An 18,077-nucleotide genomic window follows, 5' to 3' on the forward strand; every position below is an offset into this window, starting at 1 on the left:
CAGGCCGCAGAGGAAAAAGGAGGGAGAGGAGGAGGGTTTGGGAGGGATGGAAGGGGGCTGACTGAGTGACTGACAGGAGAGGGACGGGGATTACGGTCCCTGCAGTCTCTCCACAGACAATCACATTGAGTCCTTCGAGGTGCCAGCGAAGGCTTCAGTGTCTATACAGTTGTCCCATTCAAAGATTTGAGGATCCAGGCTGATGATGACTGTGTGGGCGGATAAAATTCTTGGCACCTTTTAAGTGATTTACAATTTAGTGTACATATAATATCTCTGTCTATCTTTTAACGGTGAGTGGGACAGTGTTCTTTCTCCAGAATGAAAACGACAGGGTTAAAAAGAAGACGTTAACTGTGAAAGGGAGTTAAGTTAACTTTAAAAAGGTGTTGACTCAGTTCTAGAGAGCAGAATGAGTAAACAGGACAGAGGCGAGCTTGGAGACAAGACGTACGGACCCCCGAGAGTCCATAACTCCTTAAAAGCAACAGATTTTTGTACAGCAAGTAAATGTACAATACCTCAGTTACACCTCATCGCCCTGTCAAAACACAGCAGTTTATTTTTCCCATGGTTCCTAGAGGCCTTTGCTCAGCTGTGCTATAAAATGTTGCAGTGTGGCAGGTCAAAGTGATTGATGTAGCTGATGTAGCAGTGGAGCATTAATGATGTTTTACCTTTTTATGACCAGAGAGGATATATCAATACAAGGCCCATTTGGCAAAGCCTGCAGCCACATAAGCACACACTCAGAGGCTCAGTAACACAGCAACTCAGATTTGCTGTTTACAATATTTATCTAGACTGTTGTGGTGGGAACAGGGAAGCCTAGAGTGGGCACCGTTTCAGCAGTCTGACGCCAACACCAGCTTACAGTCCTGGATGATAAAAAGCATCAATTCTGGCCTTCAGTCACATCAGAGTCATGACGTGACTCGGCCTCCGACTCACTGAAAGTGGAAAAGAGGGAAAAAGCTGAACTAGATGAGTTTACTTCAGGTTTACATCTTATGTTTGGTTTTGAAGCTGAAACCCAACAATATCATTTGGACATTCACAAGTTGCACCATCTACTGACCAGACGTGGTACCTACCAGACACACACACAGGAACATATCTGAATGTGCATCTAATACAGCCCTGAGGAGAGCTGCTTACAGACATACCTCTGCACCTTAGACAGGTCAAAGAATGAGTTTTAATACATAAGATAAAAGAAGTCGTGCACATTGTCAGCACTGAGGTCATCAGAGAATGAACTTTTCAGTAATGGACCTTCATCTTGCAGGTGGGGGTGTTTAGGGTATCTGTCTTTATTTCTACCAATGCACACGAGTGTTTGTTTCCTGGGTTTGTAACCTTGGTAATCTGGTGTCTTTCCTGTGGTCTTGATGTCTGATGAAGGCTCATGACTGAAACGTTTCTATGATGTTGTCAGTGCTGACAGTGTGCAGAAACATTTTCTTTTGCTGGACATTTTACTACAAATCGGCCTGCCAGCTGTGATTTAGAGAACATTTTGCGTACAAACTATGAAATATTTCAGTATCATACTGTGAACGATTCCACTTTCCAGCAATTTCAATGCGGATGGTTTAGTTTGATCACTGTGCACATTATTGATAAGGAGATGTTGGTCTATTGTGGAGCTAATCAGACTGCTTGGTGTGAACGAACGAAGGATTCTCCAGCACGAATGCGTCACAGTGCAGACTGAGACCAAACTGTTGTGAAATGGGCCTGATGATCCTACTGGACATCAGTTCAAGACGTCCAATTTCAAACACTGGCTCCACGTCAGTGAAACCGGCCGCATCACTACACTGCAGAGAGGATTTTGGATAACAAAGTCAATATTTATCTTCTTAATATTGAATCCAGAGTCAATATGTGCCCGTCTTATCTGGAGCTGCTGTTTGGTTTAAGATTTAAAAGGTCAACTCCACATTTTTTTGGTGATTTAAGTATGTTGACTTGTGGAGTGATAACATGGTAATAAAGCTGATGGGTGCTAATCATTTACTGATGAATTTATGATTAAACAAATGAAACTTTTACAAGACAGTTTGACTGAGGTTTGTTAGCAGACTCTCCACTCGTCTAAAATGTAGCTCGGCTCTTACTTGCATAGAAGCATTTTTAATACATAAAACAATAAGAATGACCTAAAACAATGTGGAAAAGCACAAAAACAGAGTTTACTGAAGCACAGTGGCAACTAAACCACCTCACAGACATTGAGAGGGAAGCTGTTATTTACTAAAGTATGTCATCAATATAGAATAACACCTTCAAATCACTCACTTTCCATCCCATCTGTGCTCATTTTTAACTCCAAAGCCTTAATCTTACTCATCAGTGTTTGGCAACTGTGGGACATGAATGTAATTATCAAGTGTCAGGAGTTTGATTGTCATTAATTACAGGGGTTGGAGGGAGGACGTGTTCATTTCTCAGAGTATTCATCTGTGTTTGCTGCAGTGACTGTAACTGAATGTACACACTGTGCTGTGAGACTAGCTTCTACTGTGCACAAACGTGTTACTGTGTTGATTTGTGTTTAGGCACAATTACGGACTTTTATTTGAATACAAAAGTGAGGTTTTTTAGGTTTTAGGAGCTTCAGCTTATGGAATTATATTTGTGCCTAAGATGTGCATGTGATGGTACATGTTGAGCACAGAAAAAGACTTCTTGGAAGCACATAAATCATGTTTTATAGTCATGTAGGGCTGAAACTAACAGTTATTTTCAATATGGAGCAATCTACCCATTATTATCTTGGCTTGTTTGAGTCCAAAAGATATTCAGCCGATTATTGTAGACGACTAAGAGAACCAGCAAACATTCACATGTGGAAACAAAACTGAAGCGATGGCCAAAATCTAATCTAGTACAAAATCTAATTTAAGTGCTTAGAAAGAACCTTTGTAAGCACATAAATCTGTGGTCAAACTGTCCTGCTGCGTGCTAAACACTGAGGCCCAAATTGACCCCCATATCTGTACGACTTAATGACATAAACAAGTTATACACACACACACACACACACACACACACACACACACACTGTGGGACTGTTCTGTGCTGCTGTAAATAGTGAATCTGTATCGCTGTGATGTAAACAAATATTAAACCAGACTGGGAGCCTTTTGTCACAGAAAAAAGGTTTATTTAAAAATAAAGTTATATCCCTCTTACTCGTCTAGGACTGTGAAAACAAAACAAAAAATGTTGTCATTGCGTTTTTCACCTTTTGCTGCTTGGACCACAATCATCACCGCTCTGGTGTTTCACACACTGGATGCTAACTGACAGCTTCAAACAAGGTCGCGATTGAAAAGGAAAGATTGATACACGTTCGTATGACTGTAAGTAGCAGGTTTTTTTTGTTTTTGTTTTCTTACAATGGAGACATTCGATGCTGAGATTAACAAAGACAGATATGGTGAAGAAACTATTTGCCGTGCTCCAGTTTTCGGGATCAGATGGAGCCAATTTCTCTGGAAAACAAACAGCTGATAATCTGACCGACAGCATGCTTTGAACCTGACTAATGTGAACAAAATAAGGCTTTAGCTGCAACAGAACGGGGTTGAGCGACTGCTCGTCTTCCCAGCTGCTCAGAGAAAGAACAAAACACGTCCATTAGGATGCGTCATCAGAGGTCAGAAAGGGAGGTCAGTCATATTCTCAGTCATATTCTCTATTTCTCTTATTGCCAACAATCTCATGAAAAGAGCAAAACAGTGAGTGAGTTCTGCTAACAAGGATGGTGTGTGCAGCTAAAGCCTGATATACATTACTACTGTGTGCCACACAGCTCCAACACTGAGCCACAACTTTGGACTGGTTGGTTTTAGTCTAAACATGGGATTTGTTGACAATAAGAAAACTACAGAATAGTCTTAGATGCCAAATACAAGGATAACACCACTGTTGATGTATCCCTGCTGAAGCCCGCCCAGAGTCTGAACCCACTCTGCAGGAAGTCATGTGTGCACGTAGGAAAACAGACTGCTGCGAGTAATCAGTTTAAGGCAATAAAACCAGAAAACCTACTTACAGTACATTTCATGTGCTGCATTAATCTGATTACTCCAAAACACCAGTTTATACACAGCTTCCAGTCATCTAGAAAAACTGGTTATTCCAGATTTATTAACTGGAAAAAAAGGATATTAAACTCTGTGTTTACATAGATATTTGTGAAACCAAATTACTGCTGGAGGAGGGAAACCCAGTTACTACAAAACGTGGACATCCACTGACAGGTTTGTGGTGTTTATGAGAATGTGTGGCAAACATCTGCTGGACAGACAGTCAACAGTCAACACCGGTGTTATCCCCTCCCATAGTGATCACTGATGGTTCCACAGTGAAGGGCCAATCACATTTCTCCAATCCTGAACAACTCAACTGAATGTAACACATCACAAGGTTTGGACTGATTCAATTAACTGATTTAAATTGTATTAAATTAAAATTAGATAAATATTTAAATGATTTCAGTTTAACTGAGGAAATCAGAGGGAGCAGATTTCTTGATCTGATCAGTGGAGTTAAATTTGGCTGCATCATGACTGTGTGAGCGGTGTCTTTTCAGGTCCACGTGACCCTGATCTCTCACACACCACAGCAGACTGTCAGGCCCAGCGACAGCTCGCTGATAAACAAACAGAAGCAGAGCCAAACTTAACCATGAAAAGGCACATCTTTGTCTTAGAAACACTAACTTGGCGGCAGATCACTGACCTGTTTAAAAAAAAAAAAACGTAAGAACAAAGAAAACAGGAAACATAAAAACAGTCTGACAGCTGACACAGCGAGAAGGAACAGGTGGTGAACTGTCGCTGAACGGTGCCATTCAGTCTGAATTTACACGTGCAAACAGAGAAGAACGGAGATCAGAAATCAAAGCACAAAGTGTATGAGGCTCCTGCTGGCTTTCACAATGAAACAAGGCCTGTTTGTCCACTGCTGTCCGTCCTCAGGAGACAGTGATGAGACGGAAACCTCTTCTACAGTTAACACCTCTGGCTAAAGACTTTGGATTTCAGATTAAAACCCAATCCTCATGCAAGTTTTTAGCTTTTTAAGCAATAAAAATATCAAATCGCATTTTAATTGTTAAAACATTTCCTATAAAAATGGAAGATCAATCAGACTTTAATCTATTAGGTCCAGCTCTTCTCACTGCTCAAAGCTGAACAGAAGCGGACAAACCCCCCCTCCCCTCCCCTCCCCTCCCCCTCTCAGTCATACACCTGAAGACAAGCACGTTTATTTTTGTCTTTTTTTTTAAAATCACTTTCCATAAATAAAAATCTATAAAAGGAAAAAAAAGAAAGACATCCCTCCTATAAATAAAAAACAAAGATTTCCAGCAAAACACAGAGATAAAGATCTGTATACAAAATAAATAAAAAAGAAAAACTTTAAAACCCATATGAACAATATACAGTGTTACTAATATCTTGTTAAACCTCTGCAAATAGATTAACATAGTGCATTTTTTTCCATTCACCACAAGAACTACGAATTTTATTTTCATCTTAATTTTTTTTCGCAAATCTGCAGGCAAATTAAGATCGTAACGATTATCGAATGAAAACGAGGAGATGCGAGGTTTTCCGTTGCAGGAACGCTTCGTTGGCATGTTGTTGTTGCTTACAGTTTGCTTGAAAGGATTTACATGTGTGGTCTGGTAGATGGGACATGAGTGTGGCTCTGTGTTTTTGTATTTTCTGACACTTTGTGCACATATAGACACAGACGAACATCTGGGTAAGGTTTCATGTTTCTCTGCAGGCTTTGGAAAACGTGCTGCTGCTAAGGCTCCGTAGTGCCTAGGTGTAACCACTGCTACTGACGACGGCCTATCTTCTACGACACAACGTCACGACATCCTACCACATGGCGACTCCATACACGACAGCTGTAGCTACAGAGAATGACCCTCCCTTATCCTTATCTCTCGGTGTGTGTGTGTGTGTGTGTGTGTGTGTGTGTGTGTGTGTGTGTGTGCGTAGTACCGGATGGCGTGCTGAAACAGTCAAACACAAACATTTGTACGATTCTCTACTGGCCTTTTGTAGAAAAAACACACTCAGTCCTCTTTATAGCTTTAAATAAAATGTCATTTAGAACAAGTGTGCAATTTACATGTGAACGTATTAAAAATGAAGGGACCCAACTGGACTTTCCAGTACTTTAAGTAGGGATGGGGACTGCTTTTAAGTCTGGAGTATGTGTCAGGAAATTATCAAACTTCCAGAATAAAAATCTAGATATCTACGTTACAAGTCCGCTCTCATCTCATCATCATTTTGTCCAGAAGAGAGGAACGAGACGGTTACAGTGTAAAACTGGGTTCTGCTTAAGCCGCCATGTTAGGCCCCCCCTGTGTGTCAATATGTGTGTGTGTGTGTGTGTGTGTGTGGTGTGGGCCTTCAGGTGTACCAGTCCAGTGCAAACCTACCTAAAGAATAAGCAGTTTCAGATTTGACCAGGGGAGGTGGATGGAGGGGCAGGAGGGTGGAGGGTGGAGGGCGGGGCGGCTGTCAGAAGGGGGCGTTTGAGTCTCCTTGGTCCCTTGCTGCCTGGGTGACAGGCAGTCACTGATATGTGCAGTCTAGCAAGGTGGCAGCAGAGAGCTCATCTGCTGCACTTTTAAAGTCTACGACGACTCCCTCTGTTGATTCAAGTAATTTTACGCCATTCCCAGGATTCCAGCGCCACCGCTGGAGAGTCAGAGGGTTGAGGGATGCTCAGGACTACTTCACGTCCAGCAACTGGGGAAAACAATAAATATGATGAACAGACACAGTCCCGTCAATGTTTTTCTGCCCGGTATGTGTGTTTGATTGACAGCTGCATGACTGCGATGCCCTGAAGTGTGTGTCCATGTCTCTTAAACACTCACACCCCTGTTAAGCAGCTCTGGCTTCATTTAACCCCCATCCAGAAACGCCCAAACCAGACCAATCCTCTACCGGCACCCCCCCCTCCCATCAGTCTGTGTGTTGGTGCTATAGGCAGTCCTTGCACAGCGCCACCTGGCCCTTCATGTAGTCGCGGCAGGGGCAGATGCGTTGCAGCGACTGGTGGGCGCCCGCGCAGCTGAACAGCAGCAGGTCAGACTGGAAGATGCAGTGGCGGCGAGTCTCGCTGTAGGCCGGGACCACCGTGTCCGCGCTGGACTCCACCGTCTGACAGTCCACACCAAACCTGAGGGACAGACACAGTGACGTCCTCTCAATTCTGAGTCATGACTATTTGTTGCTGTTTGAATGTGAATAAGGAGAGAGGGACAGAGGAGCAGAACACACTCAACTAAAGTAATGTTCTCCAGCATCAGTCATGAACCATGACCCATTTACTGAAGTGAGCAAACGGGGCCCTCCAGTGGTTCTAACTTGATACTGCAGATTATAGCACTTCATCTCAATTCATGACTGAACTCTACACATGAATTCAAACATGTGGTGTGCTGCCACCTCATGGCCACTTTTAAAATAACACCTAAAGCTGAGAGAAAGTGGGTGGCTGTTCATGACCAAGTGTGTATTCATGTGATGTGTGCGTGTGTGTCCCACCTGGCCAGGTCCTTGTCCTTGTTGAGGTGCTGGAAGAAGGAGGGCTCACAGATGAGCTGCTCCTCCTGACACACCTGCTTGCAGGAGCGTCCGGGCTCGGCCAGTTTGACCTGCAGAGTGCTGAGCGGAGGCCACATGACCTGACCGTGGCAGAAGTCCTGACGACACAACGGGATGTCACACAGGAGGAAATGCAACAACACAGTCCGCAACACAGTCGAGCTTTGAAACAGCCGTCACAGCTACAGCAAAGAACAAAAGCTCGTGCAGACAAGAAATTAGTTACAGGTTTCTGTCTGTGAATAAAGCCACGGCATCGGGTATGACACATCATTAAAAATAATTCATGCAACACTTATTTTAACAATTAATGGCATTAAAATGACGACTCCTAAGTGTATTAACAAGACAATAAGGACTCATGTTAGTGACAAAATACAGCCAGGGAGAATTTCTTGTCTTATCAACAAAGAAACATACTTGAAATGCTTCAGGTTACTGCAAACAGCTTCATAACATCAAAACATTGCTGCTGACTTTGACTGAAGTCCTCCCAATCCAAATTTATTATCATACTAACTACCTGAACATAATTATACTAACTCCACATGCACAAGTCATCAGATTCTTTCTGTTCACCTCATTTCTGTGTCACAGTTTTGTCGTGTTTATAAGGGATTGGTTGTATTTAATGTATTTCTTTTGTTCAAACTGTGAACTCTGACCTTTATTGTAAAAACATAGTAAAGCTTTAGTGATATCATAAAGTGGGTCATTAATGTGTGCAGGTGGCTCAATAGCAGCTTTAATATTCCCTGTAGAGTCCACCCAGTCCACCCTTTCTATTCATTCAAAACTAGCTGAACAGAGCCAATACATGTACAGACCGTACCTGGTTCTCTATGAAGGCGTTGACTCTCTGCAGCATCCCCTCACAGGTGAACTCGTAGGGCAGGTAGGGCTCAATCTGAGGACACAAACACACAAATGTCAGGAGAGGACCCTCTGCAGGAGCTTGTTTCATTGTGTCTGTGTGTGTGTGTACGTCAAGGTGCACACAGAGCTCAGCTTGGTGAAATATTAGCCCGCCGTCGGCTCTTTGTACTGCTGTGTTTTGAGTCCTGTCGGCCTCCACAGACTCTGATTTGCAGAGGAAGACTTCAAGCAGGGAGGACCAACAACTGAGGCCTTTGTTGCGGCACTCAGTCGCTCGCTGCTTTCTCACTGTCTTTGTGTGTGAGGAGGAAGGCGAGGAGGAGGAGAGGGAGGGGGGGCGAGCCAAGCCGGAGCCTGGTAGGCTTCAGCTCGCCACGGATCACGGAGCATATGAGGCTCCGCAGGCTTGTCCACTGAACAAAGCCATTGTTCCGACTCGCTCGGCGGAGCACAACACAACACGAGGTCCTGAGCCCCGGTTTTAAATATGCATGGACCTGGACGGGAAGATGCAACAGGATCTCTCTGTCTTCTCCCTGTGCTTTCACTTATCCTCTGTCTCTGGACAGGCCTCCATCCAAGCATTTCGGTCCAATAGGATGTCCACTTATGATAACATTTCAATCTTTGCTTTGAGTGCCATTTTCTCAAGCAAAGGGGGCCAACGTTTCCATTTTCCACCTTCTCTGCTGTGAGGATTTGGGAATTCTCTTCGTCTTTTTGACTATTGTTTGATATCTTGTAGGCCAAATGATTAATCGCTTCGGTGAGAAAATAAGCAGTACCATGAATTGATACATAAAAAAAATCACTGCTGCTTTGTTGTTGTGTGTCTTTATGAAATGACAGGAACTTAAGGAATAGGAAAGGAGAGAAATCACAGCATTTGATTCATCACTTCCTTAACTAATTGAACACCAGATAACTGAACTCTTTGCTTCTCGTCTTGTAAATTATTCATATAGTGCATCAACGCAGACATTTTATTGGGAAAATCTTCATCAAAAGTTTCCAAAAGCCAAAAGGGTCTTTTTCCGTGTTTACCTTCTGGCTGAGGATGGAGCGGATGGCTCTCTCCACCTCTGCAGAGTTCTCGATATCCACCGTCCACACATGGGGCTGACCGATGTACACCTCAGCATAGGGATGTTGAGAGGTCAGCTGCAGACAGCCACCAAACAGTAGAAGTTAGGAGGAACAAACACACCTTTTAAAAGTCGTGTGTTCAGCACAGGAGTCTGCAGAGTAAAAACCTGCTGTGTGTCCCCCATCTCTCACCTCTCTCAGCGTGGGTTTGCCCTTGAAGAAGTCGGTGTTCTTGCTGCTCTTTGGAGGGTTGAATTTGGGGTTGAGGAAAGCGCAGCCGTTGGCGATGGCCTCCAGGGGAGCTGGACCCTCATAGGGGAAGGACAGACCCACAAACAACTGCAATGGAGAGAAAATAGAGAACTCTTGATGAGGATAATCATGAATTAAATTATAATCTTGATTAGAGTGCATTTGTACAAACACACCGACTGTTAGCAGCTAGTGAAGTAAACAGAATAACACAGAAGTCGGAGAGGGCAGAGGGGTTTCTCTGTTTGCTGATAGCAGCAGTTCACCCTTGTTGAAGCTAACCTCCCAAGTTATCAGCACAAAATACAGTCGACGCAGCACCTTTTTGCTATAAAACATGGGAGGAAAAACAAGCAGGATAATAAGAAGACAGTTCTCTAATGTTTATTCCTCCCAAAGGCCACTAGGCATTTGGTAAAGAGGGAGCACCTCAGTAGCCCAAACACCTGCAGACACTTCACCACTGACTCAGATGACTGGTGTGTTTATGCTTATTTATGTTCATATTACTTTTATTGTTCTTGTCTTTAAACTGATTTCATCCAGAGAATTTTCACTAACAGCAATTAAGTGCTTTGCTCACAGGCGCCTACATGGGAGAATGAGGGGGAGGCAGCATCCCATCACTTACACTGGAGGCATGTTGACAGGGGATTATAATGAAATTAATGCAGCAAACAAACTGTTTTAATGCACTTTAGGTCACGTGAGTATTGTTTTTAGATGGGCTTTACTACAAAAATGCGAACCCATCTTTTCAAATGCAAATTATACCATTAGACACCAGTTTAAAACACATTTAAAAGACAAAAAAAAGAGAAAGAAATATAAAATAATGATGTCAAAGCAAGGTGATATGACTGACCTCAAAGTTCAGTTTTTAACCAGGCTTTAAATTGCAGTGGTGCATATAGCAGTAACCAAAAGGTTCTCCTCCATGTTTACATACTGTATGTTCTGTTGGTATTAAAAAACCTCCCACAGTCCCACTCGCATACTTTGTGATGTGAATACTGAACGTATGGAAAACTAGAGGTGGGCTCTAATAACAAGGTCTCTCCTCCTGGATGGGAAGAGCAAATATTTGTGAGGCGGCAGCAGCTCTCAGGAGCGTGAGACAGGTTTTCAGAGCTGAGAGAGGGGGGAGGGGTGGAGATGCTGGGAGGGGGTGTGGTGGTGGAGGCAGCCGGCTAGTGGCTCATTTACTGGAGGGTCAGGGCTGGACGGCTACAATAGCTGGTCTGTGTGTGTTTGTATTGGCCAGTGTGGAACAGAACAGAAAGTCTGATAGACGACACACTCTTTCTTTAACACAATGCAGTACTGTAACATGCGTGTCTCTGTATACACTCCAACATCAGACCTCCTCTGGCTCACGTGTGCTTCTGGCTGCAGGCTTCTGCCAACAGGTGGCAGCAAAGCACACTTCTTCTATGTGTGTATGTTGCGTGTGTATGTAAAAGCTCCTCAATGCTGAGAAACAGGCACCCACTATTTATAGGGAGGGAGGAGGGCAGGGGAGTTGAGGAAGAGAGGAGACACAAAGAGACAGAGAGAGAGAGAGAGCTTCTATGGCTGAGCAGTGAATCCACACAGACTGAAAGATGCCTGTATCTCCTATGTGACTCTTACAGATTTACCAGGAGAAATCAATAAGAATCGTGGCTTCTACCTGGAAGCCCTGTCTGCATGTGCATCAAAAACAGTTTTGAGTGTTCAAGGTCAAGTGATTTGCGAGGCTTAGTGCTGTACATCAAGGACACTGCTTAGAGGACCCCATGCTCCACATCAGAGCTGTTGTTCCACTGTTTTGTGCTCACCTGCCTTTGTGTAAATTTACATCCTGATCCTAACCCACTGCCACATGCAGGCACAACAACGCTCAGTAAGGAGGACGACATAGTGCACTACAACACCGCATTTACAGGCCACAGAACATAACAGACAAATGTCATAAAAGTGACCTCATGTAAAGCCCACACTGCTTTGGACAGCTCCAACCTGAGCTGCTCTAGTCAGCTTCATCAGTGACACTACCAGTGTGAGTGTGCAGCAGCTTTAACCTATAACAGTGCATCCCATTTTATAAGTTGATCATATGTTTTCTATGTAAAATCAAAGCTAGTCAACCAGGTAAAGCATAAATGTATTGGAGTAAAAACATTTGCATCTTATATACGGTGAAGTACAAGTATGTGCTCGACTTTTTACTTACGTTATTTGTCATATAGGCATTTTTGTGTATTTTGAAAATCACTCTATGAATAAAGTACATTATTATCATTAAACTTTTATTACTGTCATTATTATCAAGTAGTCGAGCACTTCTGGATTACTCGCATCATAAAATTTTGTGCATCAGTGGTTCAATTCTCAAACACAGCAGCAACTCAAAACTGCTTCCGTTTTCTTTCTCAGGAAAGTACAAAGCGATATGGACAGTTATCGGCCAGACACAAAGACAAGCTCCACCTAAAGAAACTTTATCAACAGATAACCCTCAAAAAAGGCAACCAAGATAAAGACTGCGTGGCCTCTTTGGAAGTCTGCAGAGCAAACAAGCTGACGAATATTAGAGAAGCCTCTGCTATCTGCACTTTTGACTCACATGCAAATTTAAGTGTGTGAGTTGACTGAAGACTGAAGGTTGCAAATGACGATCAAAGAACAAAGAGGAACCAGCTCACTATTGTGCTCCACCCAGGTCTGGAGACTCGTGGCTCTCCTGTGCCTGGAACATGGTGGAGGCTGAGTTTAATGAGGCAGCAAGTTAATTAGGCTGTTTGTTCTTTGTATTTCCAATTCCAGCACCTGCCACAGGTTAGTTCTCTACAATGCAGAATGTGATGCTAATAATGCACAGGAAGAGATTAAATTGGTATTGTAACTAAGGACTTTTTCCTTGTTGTACATTCAAATCTATGGTTAATGGATAATATGGTGGGCGTGTGGAGGCATGAGACACATGAGACCAACCAGAGGCAGACGGTAGCAGGATATTAAACATGGATGAGAGATCAGAAAAATAAAAAAACATTGATTCCATCCACCTGCAGCATGGCGGAGTAAAGCTTTGGCATCTTTCAGCGGTTTGATAATTGACATTATTCCCCTGATACAGCGCAGCACGTCAGAGTTTATTTCAGGACATTCTGTTTGAGAGAAAATCAAATGTCAGGCATCAACTGCAACATTCTTCTTCACAGAGGCGCCTCCATAATCTGAGTATTTTTACAGTTCACTCACTCAAGAGTTAAATCCCACAAGGCTAATTAGCTCAGGCAGTATAATCGCAGGTAACAGTAAATGTGTTGTTAAAGCTACACAAGGAACACTGTGCCGACAACACCTCCCACTTGCCTTGTGCGCTCTGAAACAACAACGCAGCTAAAATGTTGAGGCTTGGTGGGATTTAATTGGCCATTCCCCTATGGGCGCTGCATGCAGAGGCACACGTAATGAGAGGGTCTGGAAGGTTATACTGTATCCCATCTCTGGTGAGAGTTACCCTGCTGCAGCTCCACATCAAAATTCACTCCCCTCTTTGAACCGCTCGGTTTGGGATCAATTTTTGAGTCTTGTTTCCCTTTAGTCTTTGCCACTTTAATGATCTGCTCCACTGCTGAATACACCTTTGCTTTTCTCTTTCAATGCCTCCAACATCACTGGGTCCTTGGTTTTAGGTGCTAAGTACAGAGCTGGATTTGCCGGCCAAGAATCCATTTTTGGCTGAAGCAATGTTCAGTGTTTTCAGTACAAAAGGGTTTTAAATTCTCCATCCATCTTTTTTCTATAACTGTCGGAATTGTGATCTATGGCTCTGGTGCACCTTTTATCTCTGCCCCAGCTCTCGTCTGATGTCTCTCTCCGTCTCCCTCTCCCTCTCCCTCCCTGGGCTGATGGGAAAGCATCTGGAGTCAGAGGCTAAAGAAATCGAAGCTCTCCTCTACCTTATTCTTCTGGATGACGACTGGCGCCAAAAGAGAGACTCCATCTTTCAATGCCAGCACTAATGATGGTTTTCACCTTCAGCAGACACTGTTGTTAGGTTTTTGAGGACCATGTAATTTTAATTCCATTCCCCTATGGCTATGGACAGCTCCATAAAATTGAGTGAAAATTCACTGCTTTGCCCTATGTAGTGAGCCTGTGATTTAATTGATAGTTCACTAAACCCCTTCACTGAAGCAGCCATTGTCCAATCATGGTTTAGTGACCGTGACTAGGCACATTTGTCGGCGTACTGAAGCAGCATGCATGAGGTTCTAGTAAAAGTGATACTCTGCAACTAAAGATTTCTAAAAACACAAGAACTTAAGTGTAAAGACTGGATTAAATAGTGCATTGTGTGCTCTACCGTAAGCTGCAAATGTCAGCATGCCTGGCAGACTACAGTGGTAACCTGGCATCCCTTCAAAGGCCAAGGAGCACATCATTAACCGACTACATTAGTTTGTCAGGTTACAGTCTGAGTCAGCCTGATCATTTTCCTTATTATACTTAGAATATCTATTACAAAGTTCTATACTGTAATACAATACCAATGCTGTTTATTTTCCTTTGGTTTAAATGAATCAATAATCAGTGAGGATACTAAATTTAGCCTGAAACATGTAGCTTTAGCTTCAGTCCTAGTCTGACAATGAGACAGCAGGAAACATTAAAAAGTCAGCACATTCAACTAACTTACGGAGCTAATGTTAACTTAATTAGTTAGCAAACTACTGCGGATCAAATCTGCTAGTAATTACAAAGCAGCATTATCATTGTAAACTGCCAAACGGACTTTTACTTTTGTATGTCATGTATTTGATGATATTCAACATGCTCTCCACTTCACAGCTTTCAGTGCTGCAACAAAACAAAGCCATTTGTGTGTAACAGCTCTGTGAACATGTAAAGTGTGTGTCTAGCGGAGAGCTCCCTGCACACAGTACAATCCAGTCGCGCTGCAGTCTCTGTGGCTGTGTGCTTGTCTTTGTGAATGAGAGTGGTTTGAGTTGTGAGAGGAAGGGACAAGTCATGACGTGAATGGAGAAGTGCTTCTGTGGACGGCTGCACTGAGGACAGACTCAGGAAAACTACAGCCACTCGGAGCAAGGCTCTTTCAGAAGAGGGCCTCTGTTCACATAAAGACACTTTTTTTTCACCCAAACAACATCCAACATTGTCTTGCGAGTTACATTTTAACATTGAAATGTGCTTAAGATTACAGCTGCTAGTGAGCCATCTTATTAGGTCACCCCTATTACATCTTAGCAGTCATGTTCAGAGCACTTTTCACATATCCACAGCACTTGGAGAAAGATCCAGGCTGTCCACAATATTCTGCAGGTTACCTGGGCCACAGTTTCTTGGTCATTAAAAAATGTCAGAGGGAAAGGTGTGGGAGTTGGTTTGTAGCTTTCATATCCGTCTAATAAGCACCATTCCCTCACACTTTTATTTCCCTGCAGGGTCATTTTTTTCATTTCACAATTTACAGCTGGGTGGGCTCACCTTGGTTTCTCGGAGGAGGAACTGCAGGTCTCGTCCGCTCAGGATGCCGTGGTTTTTGACGTAGCTCGGGAGGTGCACGGTGCTGGTGCCATGCACGGTGCCGTGGACCTCCATGTAGCTGTGGATGACATCCAGGTATTTCTTTTTGTCCTGGAACAAACAGGGAGATGCGTTTAGTTTTCACTGATTATTCTTCAATAATAGAGGTCCACAACCTCCTGGAAACCACTATCTTTTGAAGGGCATTCTTTTGAAAGCCGATCAGTATCATTACTTTGTTATGTGGCCTGGTGAACTTTTGTTCGAGCTACCTGACTGACCATCTGGCCACAATGGCAGGCTGAGCTAAAAATAGCCCTGTATGAAGAGCATCAGTGCACACAATACTCTGCTATTGTTATTAGAGTCTACCTGATCCTTGATGTCCTTGGACAAAGAGACAATAAAGCATTCAAAGCATGCCAATAAAACCTGCTTCCCTGATACCAAAAGTCACGTCTAGGCTATCACACAGGGGTATGATTTTACAATGGACGAGGTTGAAAGTGAGGGAAGAAATTTAAATACATATTTTATATGTTAAAATCTTAGAGTTTTTCATGTGTTTTACTCATAAACTATGGACTAAAAGTCAGGACGGATATCTCAGCCTCCAAACAAGGAATCACCCAGGAAAACAACCAGCGGTTGTTTTAAACCATCTACATGCCCCATATCTATTATGTTGCCTTTTCACCGAGTGTGCTTAAATCTTCAAGGGCACTTTTAAGGTTCCCTGAATTTAGAGCAGCGATTACACTTTGCCTGTGCATTCATCATGCATTATGTGTGAAGAGGATTTTGAACAGCAATAACAATAACAATAACAATAACAGTCCAGCGTGTCCTGAGGCAGAATTGCAAATTATATCTAAGATGCTGTAAAATACTGAAAATGACTCGGGGGTTTTATATTGTTCCATTTTTAAATGTAGTCTCCTAAAAGTGTTGCTCACCTTAAAACATTAGGTCAATAGTTTCTTGAACTGTTTAATGTGTTTACTTTGAGTATCTTTATAATGTCTTAGCAATCTCTGTGAAGTTGGTCAAAGGAAGTTGGTTTAAAAATAAGTCATGTTAACCGGTTTGGATGGAAAGATCACTTCCATAATAAAAGGCCTTTGATCGTCCCCATGCTGAGATTGTCACAGCAGGTCTTTGATTTTCAAAAATGAGGACATGACTGGTGTATAACCCATCCCAATCTGCAGAAAGAATATTTCCAGTGTCTCCTGCTGAACTGCAGTGCAAAATCTGTCTTTTTCACTTTGTCCTGTACCTGCTAAAACGAAGCCATGTGGGAGCTACGTAGCTACGCTTGAACGCTCTTAAAGTCGGGCCCTTCAGGGAGCCAGAGTAGATGAAAGCTGCCCAGCTTCTCCATAATGACAGGATGCCTCAAAGGCACATTCACCGGTATGTTTACACACGCTCATAAACACACTGGGATATTATCGATTACCAATAGTTTCAACACTCAAGGAGCAGCAAGGCCTTGTTATTGTTAAGAGCTGCCTGTTTCACATTCACACACAACTCCTACACATGAGGCTGCCTTTGAAACACTTCTGCCGTCAGGAAATTTCCCTGCTCTCCCTCTGTGTGTGTGTGTGTCTGCCTCAGTGGTTCCTTTTGGGGTTTAAATTTCAGGTAGCCGCTCGTCAGGGTCCCTAGAGGCCTTGGCTATCAGATGCCTCCAGCCAGCCTGCTGTAACTAAAGCAACCTTGTGTGTGTGTGTGTGTGTGTGTGTGTGTGTGTGTGTGTGTGTGTGTGTGTGTGTGTGTATGAAGACCTAATTAGATGGTGAAATCACTATTCTGTAATCTTTTCACTCAGGAGAACTGAGCTGGGGTGCATGTGTGTGTGTGAGAAGGGATTTATAAATGAAAGTTGCTGGTAGGTACCTGGAGAAGAGGCACACACACACACACACACCTCTAGAAGGCTGCACATGAGATCACAGGAAAGAGCTGAGACATCCACACTTTGCAACAGGAAGAAAGGAGTCAAGAAATACTATCACAGGATATTTTTACATGTTTTTCTGTCTAGAAGAGGCTAAAAAACACAATATTTCCAATGTAGTCTGGTGATTCATATAAATATTTTGAGTAGTTTTTATTTTAAGTGCCATCAGTTGATGGTACTTTAAATAAAAAGGCTGACAGTATTTTAAGGGCATATATAATTTATACATATGTTCAGATTGGGAACTTGGCAACCATTATTACAACATATTATTTACAATTATTTCTGTGCCGTGAGTTTTAGAGTTGTGAAAATTGAGCAAAAGCAATTGTAAAATACTGCAATGATATACGTATACATTATATATACCAATATGAGTGCTAGATATATGATATATGAACATTGTAGAAGAACATAGTGGTGAAAGCATCTGTAAGAATGCAAATATGTGCTGAGCTATTGTAAAGGAAGGAAGAAAAAACACTCCTGAAGGAAGGACATGGTAAAGCCTCCCAAGGCAGCAGGATGTGTGTGTTTATTGTAAGCGCCTGAGAGGCTGTGTACAGAAGAGGAGCTGAGATTGCCATGACCCTTCGAGGCAGTCGCTACACAAAGCTTTACGGTCAGAGGACATCACTTGCCAAATGCTCTCTGGAGCATGGCTGGATTCTCTCTCGCACACAAAGACACACTTGCGT

The 18,077-nt window shown here is 42.9% G+C and overlaps 1 protein-coding gene across 1 annotated transcript in view; it reads right to left on the minus strand.

Moving 5' to 3' along the window:
- Positions 1-5,989: 5,989 nt before the first annotated feature.
- Positions 5,990-18,077, minus strand: part of mgat5 (alpha-1,6-mannosylglycoprotein 6-beta-N-acetylglucosaminyltransferase) — a 75,608-nt gene continuing 63,520 nt past the window's right edge. The window contains exons 12-17 of the mRNA XM_070855439.1: positions 15,372-15,521; positions 9,813-9,959; positions 9,579-9,695; positions 8,491-8,565; positions 7,599-7,756; positions 5,990-7,230 (exon numbers count right to left, since the gene is read on the minus strand). Of these exons, the coding sequence (XP_070711540.1) occupies positions 7,032-7,230; positions 7,599-7,756; positions 8,491-8,565; positions 9,579-9,695; positions 9,813-9,959; positions 15,372-15,521 (846 nt within the window). The 3' untranslated portion in view covers positions 5,990-7,031. The remainder of the gene's footprint in view (positions 7,231-7,598; positions 7,757-8,490; positions 8,566-9,578; positions 9,696-9,812; positions 9,960-15,371; positions 15,522-18,077) is intronic.

The sequence above is a fragment of the Pempheris klunzingeri genome, chromosome 24 (genome assembly GCF_042242105.1).
Source record: "Pempheris klunzingeri isolate RE-2024b chromosome 24, fPemKlu1.hap1, whole genome shotgun sequence".
In the NCBI taxonomy this organism is placed as follows: Eukaryota; Metazoa; Chordata; class Actinopteri; order Acropomatiformes; family Pempheridae; genus Pempheris; species Pempheris klunzingeri.